The sequence below is a fragment of the Oryx dammah genome, unplaced genomic scaffold (genome assembly GCF_014754425.2).
Source record: "Oryx dammah isolate SB20612 unplaced genomic scaffold, SCBI_Odam_1.1 HiC_scaffold_27, whole genome shotgun sequence".
Lineage (NCBI taxonomy): Eukaryota > Metazoa > Chordata > Mammalia > Artiodactyla > Bovidae > Oryx > Oryx dammah.
The window spans coordinates 101,864,959-101,884,674 of NW_024070211.1; the positions used below are offsets into that span (position 1 = coordinate 101,864,959).

Below are 19,716 nucleotides of genomic sequence, written 5' to 3' on the forward strand. Positions count from 1 at the left end.
GCCTAATAGCTCTCTCATTCTCAAATCATATATAAGATATTGATTTTTAAATAACAGTAGTGAATTACATGCAATAAATTATGTAGGATTTTATTTTTTCTTCAGTGCTCAAGAAAAAAACTGATAATCTCTTAGCAAAAAAGAATACTCATAAACTATTGGGTAAAGCCTTCCTTGATTATAATTTACTCTTTTATTAAAATCTGGATATGTGTGATTAGCTTCTTTTAACAGCAATATGAAAAAAAAAAGAGTTCAAAGGGGAGATCCTGCTTGGTGGTCTTAATAAAAATGAGCATCCTTTTAGATACTTTCTAAATATAGCTCAGAATCTGCACTTGGTTGCCTTGGAAAATGTTGCTATAGTTGCAAGACACATTTCTGAAAATGGATGAACAGAAAGTAAACTTTCATTTGGTTCTGGGTACACAATTTTCAACTTTTGACCTCAATCTAAGTAGGATCAGAGTGCATTTAGTTTGATTTTTTTCTTTTCAGTTCTGTCTAAAGGTGCTTCTCTGTTGGATTCAGCAGGACAAATGCTAGAAATGTAACTGGCATTTCCTATTGACGATAAAACTAAAATCTCTGGGGGTTTAGTAGTTTGAATCACAACAGTTACAGTTACACCCTACACATTATTCAAATTCTTGAAAATCGCACAATATTTCACCTTAAAAATTATTAGGGAAAGAAATTTGCATTAAATAAGGTTTAGAATTCTCCACTGGTTAGTCATATTAATTATCTAGGTTAACCATGCGTCACACTGACTGACTCTATGCAGCATCAATTATGCCTATTCAATTGACATGAATATTTAACTATGAGTTTTAAAGGCAACTGTTTGAACAGAAATGTCATTATACATTTTTGAAAATTAAAAATTGCAGATATTACTTCAGATTTTATAGAATACTGTCTTTTATTGTGCATGTAAAATAGCTAATTAAAAATAAGTGGCAAGGCAAAACATAAGATGAAGGGCATGAGAATTCATTGTCAGTGAGAGTCATCATCAAGTTGAATAAAATCTCCCAAATATATCTTTAATAACTAGTCACTTGAGATTTTAAAACTCAAGAGGAAAGCAACAAGAAGTATTTTGAAAAAAACCAGGCCCACTCAGTTATACTCTTTTGAAGACAGTAGGATGGTTCAGCAAGTTCTTCAGAAATTCTGACTTCCATGATGCAACCTTTTATTATTTTTAGCACTTCCCAGAATCCGTTTTCATAAATAACTAAAGTGGGACATTTAGTAATCACATCTAATATTCCATTCTTCCATTGTGATAAATGAGGTACTATTTTCATTCACTTCATCAAGATTTTAGATTGTCCAGAGAACATTTGCATATATTCTTAGCTTACTTCAACTTGGGGTCATGGCAAAAGCTGATTTGATAAAATAAGGAAAGTAATGCTGGACAAATGTAAAGCCTAAACATCCTAGGTTCAATAAAACTTTTGTTATGAGATACAGTCACTTTGAAAAATGGTGACAATGGTAAGGAATATTTACTTACACTGTGCCATAATTTGTATCCTGCCAGTTCAGGGACATCCTATTTTGCCCTCATTTTTGTTATAGTTTCTTTATTTTTTTTTGTTATACTTTCTTCATCTCTATATTTTTATCTGTCTAGGACTATATTCAATGATTAAAGTGTTTGAAAGTAACAACTGTAAGAAAATACTAAACAGAGTTGGGGATTTTATTTCAGGGGAAGGAATGATGCTAAAGCTGAAACCCCAGTACTTTGGCCACCTCATGCAAAGAGTTGACTCATTGGAAAAAACTCTGATGCTGGGAGGGATTGGGGGCAGGAGGAGAAGGGGATGACAGAGGATGAGATGGCTGGATGGCATCACCAACTCGATGGATGTGAGTTTGGGTGAACTCCGGGAGTTGGTGATGGACAGGGAGGCCCGGCGTGCTGTGATTCATGGGGTCGCAAAGAGTCGGACACAACTGAGCGACTGAACTGAACTGAATTTATGCAATTATCTTGTTTGATAATCACTACAGACTAGTTGGTTAGAACATACTATTCCTATTTTGAAGATGTTCAAACTGAGTCTTAGTATGGTCTGTCAAGACATGTAGAGAGCATATCACAGACTTGGACCTGGAACCCAGGCAGTCTTGCCCATGCCTGTTCTTACATATTCTTAGTGAGATAATAAGATCTGTAGATCTAGCTCCTGTTATGCTAAGCTAATTGTTCTTTCATGTAGTAGTCCACAAGTTTTCCCAAGTTTTCCATCCTTTAGCATCAAATCTGGATATATTTATTGAACGCAGTTACACAGCTCATGCATATTGTCTAAAACATAGCCCATATATTTGGGTATCCCTAATAAACAAATGTGTTCCAATGAGTTGAATCAAAAACACATTTTATTTAGGGTCATTTATCCCCATTTTCTCATAATTCCCAGTAAACTGAAGCTCTTTTTTTAGTATTTATTGTATTTTGATTGAATTGGCCTTTCATGCTATAAAAACTGGTTTGGGGGTGGGAATGGATACAGAGGGCTTCCCTAGTGGCTCAGATGGTAAAGAATCTGCCTACAGTGCAGGAGATCCAGGTTCAATCTCTGGGTCAGGAAGATCCCTTGGAGAAGGGAATGGCTACCCACTCCAGTATTCTTGCCTGGAGAATTCCATGGACAGGGGAGCCTGGCAGGCTACAGTTCATGGGGTCACGGAGTCGGACATGACTGGATGACTAATGCTTTCATTTTTATGGACACAGAAGATACATATAAGAATCAATGGGTTAGAATTCCTCAAATACTCATTGGTCCCCCTCTCATGGAATCACTACAAAAGACATTCCTAGAACATTCTATGTGGCTTGTGTTAGGCCTGACTGACCACACAGAACCTCTTATAATTGGGAATAATGACCACTATCCCAGAATCTTGCAGACACTTTGTAGATGATCTAAGATTTGATCTTTGCAAATACGTCATGAAATTGCAGATTCAATTAACATGTGGTATGGCTTTTCATTTGTACAATGTCAGCATTTTGTGATTAGCACTGACATGAGACAAACTGCTTCCTGAGAAACTTGGTTACCTTTGCAAGAGTGACTTCTTTTATCTATGTGAATTCTTCCTGAGGTGGGCACTGTTTCTTCAAGATCAAGTCCAGGTGCTTTCCCTATTCCTGGAGGAGAATCAGCAAGTCCTGAGAAGAGAGGCTTTTGTTCATCATCAATGGAGGAGATGAAAGATGAAGATCTGCTTTTTTTCTCTTCGAAGTGCTTTTTGGAACTCTGGTAATGTCTTATGGTATCTACAGAGTCTTCAGGGTCATTTGTAGTGCTTCCTTTGCCAAAATCTATCAAAGAAAAGTTATTTTATAGAAGATAATCAAATATGAGACTACGCATACTACACTAACTACCCAAACTAGCTTTTTCATAGTGTGTTTTTGAATAACTTTAACACAGAATTTTTTTTAAACTTCCAGAAATGTTGTTCTTTCTTTTTTTATCCTACTGGAAATGTAGCTATTTAAGAAGATTTTTTAAAATCTTAATTCACAGGGCATTAGATTACTGTCATGAAATACATTATTCATTTCAAAATAAAAGAATACCTGTGACAGTAATCACATTTATATCTCAGAAAAGAAAAGCTATAGGGTAATTTAAACCTTATTTATATACACTCAACAGTCATTTGTATTCTTAAAATCTGATGTACTATCTCTTTAAGGAAATGAAACAGTGAAGAAAAACATGTCCCAATTCTAAAATATCACCACTATGGTGCTTATTGCTCGTTTGTTTTAACCCTCATGCCCTCTCATCTGTGGTGGTCATCTACTCATTGTGAAGGTCAAGTCCAGAAGCCTGCTTACGGTAAAGGCTGGCAGGTGGAATTTCAGCCTTAGTTCAAACCGTATAATGGCCTTGACATACCATGCAGTTTGGTTGTGCAGCATATTGCAAATAATATAAAACTTGAAAATAGTAATTAAGGTAGGTTTACCTAATGACATTAAAGCCAGTAGTGCACACTGGCTGTTTTATACTAAAATGTCAGGATAATTTCAGCCCTGAACATTGTGTTAGAACATATTTCAGCAGGAAAAACTCTAAGAGACAAATCTCAGAACTTGTTTCCATTAGTGTCCTGGGGAGACAGTATAATTCTCCATCTGGTTACCACTAATAACTAAACAACATACTCCAGAAGGTATATCATTTTCTAGAGAAATGTTTAAGGCAGTGTCTCCATCTACTCTCTGCCTGATTATACTTACTTTGTTATTTATAGAAGGCCAAATGAAATGATTTAAGGCCACTCCAGAGAAACTTCCAACTGTTTTTTAAAATTCCCATATGGCACAAAATTAAACAGAGATCTTTTTCTTTTATTTTTAAAAAATCATAATTTAAAATTTGAGAAGCCAGAAAGCAGCCCAAGGTACAAATGGATAAAGTTCAAAAACCAGCTTCATGTGACATGGTTATTAAGGAGTTAGTTGTTTACATCCTGCCAATTAAAGTTAAATGCAATGAAAGCAGATTGCTTAATTTATTTTCTTTAAGATTTCTCACTTGCGCAGTGATTTCATCATTACTGAGAAGACTACAGACTTTTCTAGTCTCAAGCTCTGTAGACGTCTTGATTACTCAGTGTCCCTTATATCTCTCTTCATTGCTCAACCACTAATCTAGTTGGTTGTAAATTTGTCTTCTTACACAAACTGTCTATCTCCAGTGTCACTGACACAGCCCTCCTTCATTCTTGTCATCTCCTCCTGTTTTCTTTGATTTTAACTTCTTCCCACCTGAAAATCTGATCATTTCTCTCACTTTATGAATGTACCATTTCATTCTTCAAAACATAATAGTTTCCAACTTTATGCAAGTAAATGTTAAAAATAGAAAATGCTTCATTTCTCTAAATTATCCTCATACTTGCTTAGTGGATTGGGTCAATTTGTTGCTTCTAAGTAAACTTTTGTGCAGTTTGGGCACCAGGAGGACTGAATCAGCAAAGGCTTCTCATTTTCCCTGAAATTCTCTTCTTTTAAATACTTTCATGGAATCTTTTCCAGCAGAATCAAATGCAAACTAAATTATCATTTAATTCATAATTCTAATCTAAGTAAGGATAATGCTAAGGTGGACACTTGTAATGAATGCACATCCCCAGTTATTAAATCACATGGTTTTTTTCAGCTTGGGCAGTCTTAGGAGTCCTCTGTAGATCTGTAAATCCTCATACATAGTAAAATGTTCTGCCCCACCTACCACACGGACCTTGGTCTTAGTTTACTAACTTATGGCTTGATTTTGGATGTTTAGGTAAAAATTCATCAGTTAACATATACTGTTAAATTGAATTAGAACTTGCTGATTTCAACTTTGGATGTGTTTACAATGTGGTGAATGGGGAATTATTATTTAATTCTCGTGAAATGGAGCTAATTGTTTCGTATACATGATATCTAAATCCTTTAACAAAAATCTCCAGTAAAAGCAGGATCATGAAAGAATTAGAAAAAGTTTTATATTCTTGATTTTTTCCAAGAATATAGGGGAAATTACTCCATATTTATTTCTGTGTTCTTTGCAACTGAGTGATTAGCCAGATGCTTTTTGGAACTCAGGCCACATGAACAATTTCTCTGACAACCACCAACTACAACAACATTTTTCTATTCCATACTAGATAAAACAAAGCTTCAAATTTGATCATTTAAAAAACAGCTGAAATGACAATCTATTTGTGGATTAACAGTGGAAACCACTCAGTCTTAGGTTGGAGGTTGGCTAATGGAATACATGAAATTGGACTGAAATGCATTATAATTAGCTTCCAGTTACCTCTAGATTTTTATGGCATATTCCTTTTCTGCCTTTTTCTAGTTAAACTGGCTTTTTTTTTTTTTTTTTAGCAGTGGGCAGGGCACTCCTGGCAGCATGTGGGAATCTCAGTTTCCCAACTAGGGATGAACCTGTGCCCTCCTGCAGTGGAAGCATGGAGTGTTAACCACTGGATCTCCAGGGAAGTCCCTAAACTGGATTACTTAATAGACATTAAATAGCATTAAGTGGTATTTTTTCTTAATGTTATTCTTAGTGCTATTTTATTATTATTATTTCTTAAAGTTGCTTTCTTGAATGCTATGTAGAAATAATATTCTGAATAGCAATCAGAAGTTTTTTACATTTTCCCCTTTGCTAGAAATGAGAATGTATAATCATTCCTGTTCCAATCATTGTACAAAGGAAAAAGTTGGCCTGTTTAATTAAGCTTGGAATTTTTCTGACTTAGATGACTGAAAACTCTAAAAAAAACAAAACCCCAAAATCTTGTTTCTGTATGTTGACAGTCTATCTCTCCCCATCTCTTTCTCACAGGATACAATTCTCAAACATTTATGAATTGTCTTGTGGGTGTCTCTCTGGGTCTGGATGGGTTGAAGAGCATAGAGTGAATGTCTTGATGGAGAGGTTGACCCATCTATCTTAAGAATGATTATACAAAATTTTTACATTTCAAACAATCTGGGAGAAGATGCCTGTGTTCTCTCCATCATTTATGGAGTTTTTCTCTCAACTTATTTATCATTTTTATTTGTCAGCCCTAACAGGTGGGCCCAACTTTAGGTAAAAGAGAGGCATTTAAGGTGCTCTCTCATCATTTAAGATTTCCCACTGGTAACAATTTTGAGATAAGTTGAGCATTTTCCAGTCAAGTGCATTAAACATTTTATTGCATTGGAACACTGGAATCTAAAATAAATGTCATTCGATTTCAAGTACTTTAGTTCCTCTCTAGCATCAAAGAAAGTTGAAAACAAATTAGCATCATTTTTCTACATAAATACAGATAAAAATCTATCTTAAAAATATAAATAAAGATATATTTATATATTACTGAAATGGATAACAAAAACTAATCATTCTTTATTATTGAAGAAGATATTTCTAAGAGGTGCCAGATTATAACAGCAATATTGTTAAAGGTTAACTTCAGAAAATTAGAATTTGACCCATTCCTATTTTGTAAAAATAAGTTTAACAATGTATATATTTATTCTTAACTTTAATAACTTTCATAGAAGTTATTTTGGAGAAACACTTGCTAGACTTTACTGACTTATATGACAATGTGAAATCACTAAAACTAATATTAGAAAAAGATAATGTTTATTGCTATTCTTTGAAACATAGGTATATGAGTTAAAGACCTCTTTCCATTCTTATTTTCTGGAAGATTAGATTTTTTCAGTTGAATATATATAAAATTTAATAAAAAACACATGAGTGGAAATTGCTCTTAGAATATATATATATATCTTAAAATGGGTTCCTTTTTTATGATGTATGACAACCATCTAAATTCAATGTAAAGAGGATGTTGAACATTTAACACAGTTCAATTTTCTTTTTGGGGGGTGAGCTATTAATTGATGCTCTCATTGAATTAGTGTCTCTCAAAGGGTAACTGACTCCTTAAGTTAGCGTTTAATAGTGACTTTGATATTGCATTTTCTGTTCATAGAAAAAGCTGAGCAGAATTTTCCAAATATTCAGTCACAAAAGAGCTATCAGTAAAAATATGTTTGTGTGTATGTATCTCATGGGCCATTATACATGCTATTGTTGTAAAATTTATGAGTATTATAAAATATACACACTATAACATTTTATTTTATTTATTATTATTTTTTTGGCCACATCATGCAGCAACATAAAATTCCTAAAAATTTCACAGCATAACATTTTAAAAGAAATATTCTCATATTCAATAGACTATACTGGCACACTCTGAAGTAAATACAATCCAACTTTGAAGAGTACTTGGACTGTTTTCAACATGTTCTAAATGGTTATAGCTCATTTATTTCTGTTCTGTCCAACTATCTTTTCAATGCTTGTGATCACTAAGGAAGTCATTGAAGACACACTTTTATTCTTCACAGTCTGTAACAGTAACATTCTGCTTTCATCTCAGAAACTGTAACACCTCCCCTACAATAACTGCAGTCAATTTGGGAAGGTCCTGGGTACCTCTATGTCAGAACTTTAGGAAGGAAAGAGAACTTCTTGAAAATATCCTTGGGAAAAAAAATACAAAGTGTCCTCAAATTTGGACTTGAACTTGCAATTCTTTCTATTCAAGAACCAAGTTTATTTCCTCAGAAGTGCACAGCCTATGAGGACAAACCACTGTCACCTACAAATGTATTTTAGGAGAGAAGAGGCCCAATATGTTAAGCTTCTATTTAGTTCAAATCAACCTTCGAAGTTTCTATATATATCTTTCATTTTTAATATTTCTTTTTGAATGTAAACTCATTAGCACCGCATGGTAGACACGGTGGGAGGGAGGTATAAGTGGGAACTGAAACCTGAAGAGTCCTGGTGTTTTGTTGGGTAGGTTGTGAGCAGTAATCGTAAGATTCAATGTGTCTGTCACCAACGGCCAACCACGTGCTCTTTCTTCAGGTTCTTGATGCCTCTGCTGATTAATGCACAGTCATCAGCACTCTTGGATATATGCCCTCAGGGTATGGTTTCAACTGAGCAGTAAACTAACTCTAAAGTAATCAATACATTTCTTGGGCAGCTTTTAATTTATGTAACCTTCATATCATTTGGGATCAATTATCTTCTGAATGTTCTTTATTCTTTATACTTGCTTATATGCATTTTTTTCCCTCCCAGATATTGATTCTATATCAAGAAGTACAGAATGGACGGACCCTTCAGAATTTTAGATTGGGGTGATTGGGACTAAATTGGTTTCAGCAAATTTTAAACTTCCCTATAGCACCGTGGAGTCCTGAAGACTGGAATAGGCTCCCAGGCTCTGGATGGTGGTTTGGTCGCTAAGTCCTGTATGACTCTTGCTACCCCATGGACTGTAGCCTGCAAGGCTCCTCTGTTCATCGGATTCTCCAGGCAAGAATACTGGAGTGGGTTGCCATTTCCTTCTCCAGGGGATCTTCCTGACCCAGGAATTGAACCTGGGTCTTCTGCATTGCAGGTAGATTCTTTACCAACTGAGCTACAGTTTTGACTGAAGTTAATTGTGTTTTCATATTGACTTACTCACTGTTACACCAGGAAACTTCAAAAAGTTACAGGCAGGTAAATGCCTTATCATCAACATTTTATATAAAACGAGTCTTAGAGACTAAGCCTGAGATTAAAGGCAAAGTCTTCAGAATCAATAGAAATGTCTAGTAGCATTAGCACAATATAAATTGTGACATGCTTTTAGGGCCTTATCTGGAGATAAAAACGTTAGATTATTTAGCTTGAGAATGAGGAAACTAAACAAGATTGAAAGGAGATTTAATAAATCTTCAACTGTATGGGTGACATTATTATATAGACAGTATTGTTAAGCAGTGTTTTATTTTTAGTGAGATTAAAATATGAGATTAACTTCAGGATAAGGGATTTAGATTAAGTCGATAGAACAGCTTGGCTGTTATGGTTCTGGTTTTAGAAAAAGTCACCAGGAGAATAATTAAGGGCATTGCAGAAATAAATTATCACCTAGCTGTGAGTGGTTTATTGTTCTGCAATCAGCCAAAGGATTCAACAATTAGCCCAATTCAACAGATATTTATTCACCATGCTTTGCTAAAGGAGTCTACTATTTGATAGAGAAAAAAACACAAATATGCCAATAACCATTGCACAGGGCATATTTTAAAAATAAAGATCTTCCTTGAGTAACTGTGGGGTTACAATACAATAAACTCACTGTAAGTTGAAAATCATAAGTTGAAAATATATTTAATCTACTGAACATGATAGCTTAACCTAGTCTAAACATGCTCAGAACATTTACATTATGCTATGTTGGGCAAACTCATTTAAAAAAAGCCTATTCTACAACAAATTGTTGAGTATCTCATGCAATTTATTGAATACTGCATTGAAAGTGAAAAACAAAATGGTTGTAAGTATATGGGCTGTTTCCCTTGTGATCATGTGGCTGACTGAGAGCTGCCACTGTCCAGCATCACAAGAAATTACATTATGGGATATCACTAGCTGGGAAAAGATCAAAATTCAAAGTTTGAAATATAGTTTCTACTAAATGTGTACTGTTTTGCAGTACTGTAAAGTTAAAAAATCACAAGTTAAACCATTGTAAGTCAAGAACCATTTGCATAGTAAGATAACAAGAGGGAAGTGTCTTAGGAATTCATAAAAAAAGAAAACCTGTGTTTTGGGGAAAATCAAGAAAGAGTTCACACTGAATATCACGGAAGTTTAACCTTGAAAAAAAGTAATTAATTGATTAAAAAGTGGTGTGGTATAGTTTTGTTTGTATGTGTGCATATATGTACCTGGATATACCTGGAAGAAAGGGCAGCTGAGTTCACTTGGAATATAGAGCAAGTTAAAGCTCAGAGATGAGCTCCCCTTGGGAGAGAATTCAGAGGAAAGAGGACAAAGAAAAGAACTTTGATTAAATAGGCAAAATGAGGAGAAGAGTCACATGGAAGATGCTCAAATACTAGTTCATTAATTTATTCATTCTTTCAGCAAATATTCGTTGACCACTTGCTGAGGCAAGCACTGAAGCTTTAGGTGACCAAATATTTCCCATGAGGTTTATGATCTACAGGCACATATCACTGATTAAATAATGATGCAAATAATATGGAAGCACAACTGGAATAACTGTTGCAAAAGAGAGGAGCTGGTAAAGGAAGGATGCTATGAGATAAGACTGAAAAGGTTGGCATAGACTCACCCTATGAAGAATTTAGGGAATGGGAAGTCCTTAGAGGACTTTAAATATATAGCTGGCATAAACCAAACTCGATTTAGAAAAAAAAATTACCAGTGGTCCAGTGTGAACAATAGATGAAACAGGGGCAAGTTTTGTTTCACTGACCCAGAGTTGTGGTTATGAAGATGGAGAAGAGTGAACCAGAAAAGACCTGGTCTGAAGATTAAATGGCTGTGTTGGAGGTACTAATAACAAGACTTGTTGCCAAGGCTGATGGAGAGGTTGAGAGAAAATTGGTTCCTAGAGAGAATGTCTAGTCTGTGCAATGTGTTGAATGGTGGTGCCATTTAGAGACATGGCAACTGATGGAGAGAGAGGTTTCCAGGGAAACTAATGATTTCAATTTAAGAAGTACCGAGTTTGAGTTGCTGTTGCAATTTCATATAGATGGTTTAATAGGCATTTGGATATAGGAGGCTGAAGTTCAGATATTCTGGTATGTGCATGCTAAGTTGGTTCAGTTGTGTCTGACTCTATGCAACCATATGTACTGCAGCCTGCCAGGCTCCTCTGTCCATGGGATTTTCTAGACAAGAATACTGGAATGGATTGTCATGTTCCCTTCCAGGGTATCTTCCCTACCCAGGGATCGAACATGCATCTTTTACGCCTAACCTGCACTGGCAGGTAGATTGTTTCCCACCAGTGCCACCACGGAAGTCCCTAGATATTCTGGTATTAAGATGTAAATATGTATTTCTCTGGAGCTTCTGTGGTAGCTCAGACGGTAAAGAATCTGCCTGCAATGCAGGAGACTCGGGTTCGATCCCGGGGTCAGGAACATCCCCTGAAGAAGGGAATAGCTTCCCACTCCAGTATTCTTGTCTGGAGAATCCCATGGACAGAGGAGCTTGGTGGGCTGCAGTCCATGAAGTCACAAAGAGTCGGACATAAGCGAATGGCCTAACACTTTCGAACTTTCACTTTCATGCACATCTCCTACCTGAAAATAGAATAGGGCTTCCTAGGTGGCACTAGTGGTAAAGAACCTGCCTGCCAACGCAGGAGACGATGCAGGAGACGCGGGTGCGATCCCTGGGTTGGGAAGGAGGAGGGTTCGATCCCTGGAGGAGGGCATGGCAATCCATTCCAGTATTTTTGTCTGGAGAATCCCATGGACAGAGCAACCTACCGTCCATAGGATCACAAAGAGGCAGACACAACTGAATCGACCTAGTACACACATGTATGCAAAAAATATAATTAAACGATGGGTATAAATGAAATTACTTAGGGGAAGAGTATGATATAGAATAAGAAGAGGAGAAAGCCTAGGATCGGGTCCTGAGAAACACTGTTGAGAGTTATCAGTCAGAAACCACATCATTAGCTACTGAAAAAGGCAAAGGATTTGCCTTCCTAAAATCTGAATTAAGTTTACCCTTGACATAAGAAGTAGAATGAGCATGTAAATAAGCAGGACTAATATTCACAGGCTCCACACTTAAACTTTAGAAAAGAATGAATTACCTTTGTCTCCTTCACTATCAAATGACAATCTCCTTCGCAGTTTACAGTTGTCTGCTTCAGAATCATTCATGGACTGTGATCGTAGTAAGAGATCAGCCTTTGTTAATGGAACATGAAGATAAATTGGAAGATTATTCAGTTTGAACACAGTGTATCATCAGTAAACTCTACTATTTCATATCATTTCAACCACTAAGACTTAATTAATAGATTGCAGGCAAATAACTACAACACTTTGCTTAATGATTTTCTCTAAATTATAAAATAGACAGAGAATAATTCTAGTAGTTTAACCAGGGAAATCATAGTCGTAGAAGTTATTTATCAGAAATGTTTGGGGATGATGTCAAAACTTGCAGACAACATATATTTCTTCCTGTGTAATGTATTTTATGTAACTTGGAAAAGTTAAAATAAAAATAGCAATAATTTAAAAAATTGAAAAATCTGTATCATTGCAGAAAAAAATGTGTAATTATAATTAGCTATGATGTTTAAATTACATGGTAAAGATCACAAGGTTAAATTTCACAATAAATACAAGGTTGAATTCAATAAACACTATGCTCTGAAGCCTATTTTGTTCCCCATTCTTCCTTCCTCCCTCTCTTGTAAACAAAACTGGGGGTTTCCAAATAAATAAAACAAATGGAAGCTTCTGTTTTGTTTATTTGGTTGCCACCTAAAATTTTTACAAAGAAGTTATCTGAGGTAAATGCTTGAAGCATCTTCTTATTTTGAAGCAAAATAAGAATGAGGTCAGTGATATTAAACTGCAACTTGATAAAATTCTTACAAAGATAAAATTTTTACAGAGAAGTTATCTGAGGTAGATGCTTGAAGCATCTCCTTATTTTGAAGCAAAATAAGAATGAGGTCAGTGATTTTAAATTGCAACTTGATAAAATTCTGAATTAAAATCATTATAAAAAGCATATACTCTTGGTAACTTGAACCTCTTACCACCTGATTTTTCAACTTTCAGCATTTTGTAAAGAAGTAATTATCTGAGCTGGTGCTTCAGGTTATCAAATGGTACTCTGGTGACCTTAAATTCTTTAAGTCTCTTCTCTCACAGTATCCTGGGAATGACTATAACTCCAGGGAAAATGAAATCTACCGAGTTTTACCTAACTATTGACTTGAAAATCTTACTTTCCAGAGACTTTATTAGTTAACATTAAATATATATTTGCAAGTGTCAAAATTTGGTTTCTGGCAAGAAATGTATTTAGAGTTGGAGTTAGGATTATGAGTTTCGTGGGGAGGGTGAGGAGATAGAGAATGACCTAGTAATAAACTGTGGGCTGCAACATAAAATCTATTCTTAGAACACTCTCGGGTGATAAGGACACATTTTCCTGGTGGAGGAGGGTGAGTGAGGGCCTTAAGGGCTACGCTCTCGAACTTGGTCCTATGTTAAATCACATGTAACTTTATTTAAGATACTATTTCTACTAGAGTATATGTTATTCATTCTGCCTCAATAATTTTGACTTAGGCATAGGCCTGATTAATTTATACTTCTACAATTTAGAAATTGTGTTAAATATGTACCTAAACTTTAAGAATTTAACTTCTTCATGATTATTGAAAAGATACTGCTAACCAATATACAGTGTAAATAGTATCTGAGAGAATATTTTAACCTCTGTATAAGATAAACTCTTTTTAGGTGATTTTTAATAGCCTAGAATCACCCATTTGTAACAAAGTTATTCAACATACTTGAGGGCAATTAGACCTAATTCCTTCTTTATAATTGAGAAATTCTAACATTAAGTTGGCTTTTCCTTTGAAATAGTCACAGTTGTTTAACTGTTTACGCTATTTCACTTGATCTTTCAGAGGTCCTTGGGCATCTAAGGATAAAATAAAATGTCAGAGTCCAAAACTGAGCAGGTAACATATACCTTCGCACTCTCATGCCTCAGGTTGAAAGTCAGCTCTAGGTTTGTGAGAAAGTGATCGGAAAACTCAGGATACATGTCCAAAACCTCTAGCAAGTCTTCTCTCTGAATCTTATGCAAGTCACAGTACGTGAGTGCTCTTACATCTGCGTTAGACTTTCCAGGTTTGGCATAAAGATGGACCATTTCTCCAAATATATCATTTTTTCCTAAAAGATCAAAATGAGAAAAGAAAAAAAAAAAAGAAATGAAAGAAATCTGAACTTAATGTTTTACTTCTAAAAGTTGAAGGGGACCACTGACCTATCCCTGAACCAAACATTTCCCATGGAAGACCTGACTGCCAACAGACACTTGGGCAGCAGAGTCCTAGAGCCATGTACTGACTGCCTCAGTCGCATTTATTTGCTGACCAGAATCTTACCTTTCAGAGCCCTGGTCCTGGTATAATCCCCACTATTTCCTAGTTTTGATTCTAGGCTAAGCATCTGGAATGCAGCGAACATGGCTTTGGTCTGCTATGTTTTTGGCAAGAGTCTGCTGCTGCTGCTGCTGCTGCTGCTGCTGCTGCTGCTGCTGCTCCTGCTGCTGCTGCTGCTGCTCCTGCTGCTGCTGCTGCTGCTGCTGCTGCTAAGTCGCTTCAGCCGTGTCCGACTCTGTGCGGCCCCATAGACGGCAGCCCAGCAGGCTCCCCGGTCCCTGGGATTCTCCAGGCAAGAACACTGGAGCGGGTTGCCATTTCCTTCTCCAGTGCATGAAAGTGAAAAGTGAAAGTGAAGTCACTCAGTCGTGCCCGACGCTTAGCGACCCCATGGACTGCAGCCCACCAGGCTCCTCTGTCCATGGGATTTTCCAGGCAAGAGTACTGGAGTGGGGTGCCATTGGCAAGAGTCTAGTGTGGTCTAATTCTGTCACTCTAGGAATAAGGGAAAGGCTGTGGTGAGTCACAAACTTTCTATCTCAGAATGGTCTCGGGAGGTGATGCCAAGCATGGGTTACGGTAGATCTCTTTTAACTTAGAGGACTAGGGGTACAATTTGAATATACCCGGTTGCCTTTAGTAACTACTTTTGGAACTGCCCTTAATAATACATCTAGTTATATTTTCTCAACAAATACAGTCATGTTTTTAAACTGTATGGCCTTTATTCCGAAGGTGTGTCCTTCCTGCTTTTTTGCCAAGCCTGGGGTTATTTCAGTGTCTGGTTTCTGATAGGCCCCTCCCATCCCCTCTGCCTAGCCACGTGTCACTTCTCTCCTAGGTCTCCTTCAACTGTGAGGATGATAATGACAGTAACAACAAATGCTTATTGAAGACTAAGTAGGTGTCAGGCTCTGCCTCAAATGCTTAGGTGCATTATCTCACTTGATCCCCAAAATAACCTAATGAAAAAATTACTAATTATTATCCAAATGTTATGAAAATGAAAGAGGATTATAGAGTGTAAACAGATTAAGTCAAGGTCACCTTCTTAGTTGGGTGAGATGAAGGTAGAGAGAGAGTAGCCATAACTACATCTCATGCACTCTGACTCCAGTTAAAATCTTTGCACATTTGATATATCTCATCTCCTCCCATTCTTTCCCCTGAATGTCACGGCCACTTAGATCTTTCTGTCTCTGAAGCCAAGATACTTAAAAATTGTACCTATGAAATACACGTGCAGTAACTACTGATGGAGTATTGATTATGTAACTTTGAAAGGTAGGAGATGGCAGTGTAAAATGTACCTTCTTACATATATTCATATATCCTAAAGCTACTTTTCAGATTTAGAAAAACCTTAGTGGATCTGTTACTTATCTTTTTGGTAAACAAGTTCATATATACCCAACTATGGAAACTACCAAAGATTTTTAAACAAAAAAATTCGAGGTAAAAGAAAAACTCTGTGATGTTCTTATTTTAAATGTGAATGTAATGGGGAGAAATCAGATGCCATATCTTTATAAGGAAAATTCATGTTGGAGAGAATACTTTAACTTTCATTTAAATAAATACTTAGCTTTTAAAAAAATTGAATGAGGAATTGTAATTTCTGAGGCTTTTAAGTGAAGATTTACATGGAAATGGAGACAGGAAAGGAGAATCTCTTGAAAGTCTTTATAGTTTTGATACATTAGTACAGATATTATCAGAGAAAAGCTCTGAACTAAATTCAGCATGAGCTTTGTATTTGTATTTTACATGATTGTAAGTGAGCAAAGAGTAAGCCAGTCACCATGTACAGCTTAACTACATTCTAAAATTACTATTTTATAAAGCAAGACAGCTTGTTACCTTCCTGTAGAAGTTAAGGCTGGCTGATTTGAAGATCAGAAATGCAATGATGCATGCTTCTTCCTTGGCAACAGATTAGAACTGTCAAGGCCAAATCAAGTGAAAATCTCACTTTACTCTGTAGCTGCTAAGTGATTTAAAATATATTTTTATTCTTGGTCTGCTTATTGGATTATAAACCAAATTGTACCTCTGATCAAGTTTGAGAAAATTTTTAAAAAATTTCTCATCATAATATAATTACCAAGATCTATAAATCTCTCAAACATCTTCATTCATGTATTGGGTTCTGTGTTATGCCCACTGGTTCTATACAATAGTGAAGAAAACAGACAATATCCTCATCCTTTGGATGTTAACATCAAGAGTCAAGTAAAAGGAAATCCTTGAATTATGTGCTTTTTATTTAAATAGAACCAGATTTAATCCATGGGGAAAAAATGAGTGCACATGTTCCTAAACATTGGGAGTGGGTGCTCCCAGGGAGACAGAGCCTTAAACTTACTGGCTAGGAGACAGGAGAGAACAAAAACTGATCTCATTTCTCTCTGCTCCCTTGTGCTTTCCCATTGTTCTAATATTCCAAAGAAATCCTACAAGTTCACACTGACTAAATTTATTTTTGAAGAGGCGGATTGGAGAGGTGGACTTTCTTTTGCACCCAAACCAGTTTAACTTATGAATTTTTATCTCCTCAACACCTTGATCCCTGTGTGTTGTTTATAGCTCTATATTACTCATAACCTAGGTAAGGACTCATATAATTCTGTTTGATGGGACACAGTGGTAAAGTGTACAGCAAATAGATGAATTCATCAACATACAAACCCAGTTCATGACAGGCATTGGCACGTGCTAGCAAGTATGCTTACTACATATACATTTTATTTAAGGTGATGAGGACTCAGCATGAAAGAGGACTCAGCATGAGGACTCCTGTAACATGAAAAGGAAAATGCCATTTTCATATATTTGGCCTCAGAGGCTTAAGTGGCTGCCAAGAATGGAAGCATTTACATACCAGAGAACAAGTGAGAGTCAAGAAAATGTATTTTCTGCAAGGTTAATTTGATTTGAATTGAATTTTAAGTAAAGCTTTAAAATTATTCATCAATCTTAAACAGTACTCATAAATAAATAGGAAAGTCCTGTTTTCTGTCATTTTAAACTACGCACTACACTGGCTAAAAGCTGAATTTGTGACTATCCAGTTTTAAAACACTCACCCAGAATAGCTACCACAATGTCATCTTTGAGGATTTCAATGGAGCCTCTGGATAAGAAATAAAGAGCAGTGAGGACATCCCCACAGTGAACCAGGGTGTCTCCTGGAGGTGCATGGGTGGTCTTGAACTTCATTGCCAAAGCTCTAAGGCAACCTTTACTTGCCCCCCGAAAGGCTTTGCAATTTTGCAGCAAAGTCTGGTTGAGATGTAGACAAATGTCAGCTTGTAAACATTCTGGGAAACCCTTTAGGACCTGAAGAAAAAAAGAGAAAGAGTTTCATACTACCAGCACACAGAGGACCTCCACCTGAAATAAAGTATACTTCTTGTTCACAGCACTTCAGGTGTAGTAATTGTCACACAGGAGTTCTCACAATGCTTCTACTTCACCTAACTTGATGCATATTTGGTTTGCTAAGCATGTCAGAATTTGAATTCAAATACGTGTTCTCTGAATTAACTGCAAGCATTCAGACTCAACACAAATGCTGTCTCATTAAAATATAATGCCTGCAACATTTCACACTGCTTCTCATTGCCTGCGTTATGTTATGTAGCACCATACTGTGCACAGAGATAATGCAATGTGACAATTAATAAGACATAATTAATGAAAGGTGGTACAACTAGAAAGACAGCCTTCTGAAGGAATCTCAAGCCAATTTGGACTGCTATCTCTGGTATACATCTCAGTTATAATTAATATAAATAATGATCCTGAAATAGCCATGGTATTTGCAAATGTCATATATGAAAGAGGGCTCTTAGCTAACAATACATTGAGTATTTACATTTCATAAGCACATTATTTTACACTAAATATTTTGATAAGTACTGAAAATAGAGAAAGGAAAGGAGAACAGCAAAAGTACTTTAAAAGTGCAGTTCAGTTTTCAGAAATGGAAATTGTGCCAGAATTTATGACGCATACATAAAGCTTCTAACAGCTCTACTGTCTTGACAACCTATTCAGTTACTAAATAAAAATTTGTAAAAAAGATTAAACGATAACTTGTGACAAGTGCTATCACTTTAAACTGAATAAAATTTTGTTATTAAAAAAAAATGTCCCATTACAATGAGTCAAGGTACCCAACTCTTGCTTCTCTGTATTTCTTAGCTATTTTGGGTGGCATATAGGAGATTTTAACTCTCAGGTTGACTTTCCTCTGTCAGTAAAAATAAATTCATTTAAATATTCTTTGGAGTAGGGGGAGGAGGCATTATAAGTGCTTGATAATATAATTTTAGGATTTCTGAACTTTTGGGGTCAATCTTGTTATTGCTGTACACTATAGCTAAATGTAATAATAAATTATTTGTGTATGTAGTTCTAATACATGTGACTCATAGAAGAACTTCAAATTAAATCCTATTTTAGTTAACTTATATATATGAAAGCATCTGCAGGACTACTGTGTGAAGCAATTGGTCAGACTGGCTGTGACATGATACAAAAGAATCATTGAAAGCCCTGAAACACTACAGCCACTGTTTCCCATCTTGCTTCCTTCATTGAAGAGTCACTCACAGAAACAGCTCACGAGTGTTTTAGAAGAAAAGCCACATATGTGTTTTGGTCATGAATTTGCCACAGGTTGATGCTTGTGCAAGTCACTTTATCCATCTGTGTTTCTTTGACAGAGAATAAGAGCCTTTGCAATACTCAAATTTGTCGTAAGCTACCAATCTATTGTGTGCCAATTGCAAGACACTGCTTACCCAGCTGCATAAACTCAGACTTTTATCCTAAAGTTCCTGTAGGACCTGGCTCAGACCCAGAGAATGAGCTCTCTCTCCCCTTAACTGTAACCTTCAGGCTTCACCTCCATGACTGGACTCCTGTCGCATTTCCTACTTAGACCAGAGATCTCTCCAGAATGATAACTCTGTTCATTTCTGCCTTTGGGGTTGGAGACCTTTTTCCTACTCTTTATTGGGATTATAAGCAACCCAGCTCCTCTCATGGAAGTAGTCCTGTAGTTTGCCGATCCTTCTATCAGTCTGAACTAATCATATTGGCTTTGGC

At 36.1% G+C, this 19,716-nt stretch overlaps 1 protein-coding gene across 1 annotated transcript in view; it reads right to left on the reverse strand.

Moving 5' to 3' along the window:
- Nucleotides 1-19,716, reverse strand: part of KCNH7 (potassium voltage-gated channel subfamily H member 7) — a 150,659-nt gene that overhangs the window by 2,647 nt on the left and 128,296 nt on the right. Inside the window, exons 8-11 of the mRNA XM_040227937.1 lie at nt 17,688-17,940; nt 14,184-14,389; nt 12,271-12,367; nt 3,092-3,355 (exon numbers count right to left, since the gene is read on the reverse strand). Of these exons, the coding sequence (XP_040083871.1) occupies nt 3,092-3,355; nt 12,271-12,367; nt 14,184-14,389; nt 17,688-17,940 (820 nt within the window). The remainder of the gene's footprint in view (nt 1-3,091; nt 3,356-12,270; nt 12,368-14,183; nt 14,390-17,687; nt 17,941-19,716) is intronic.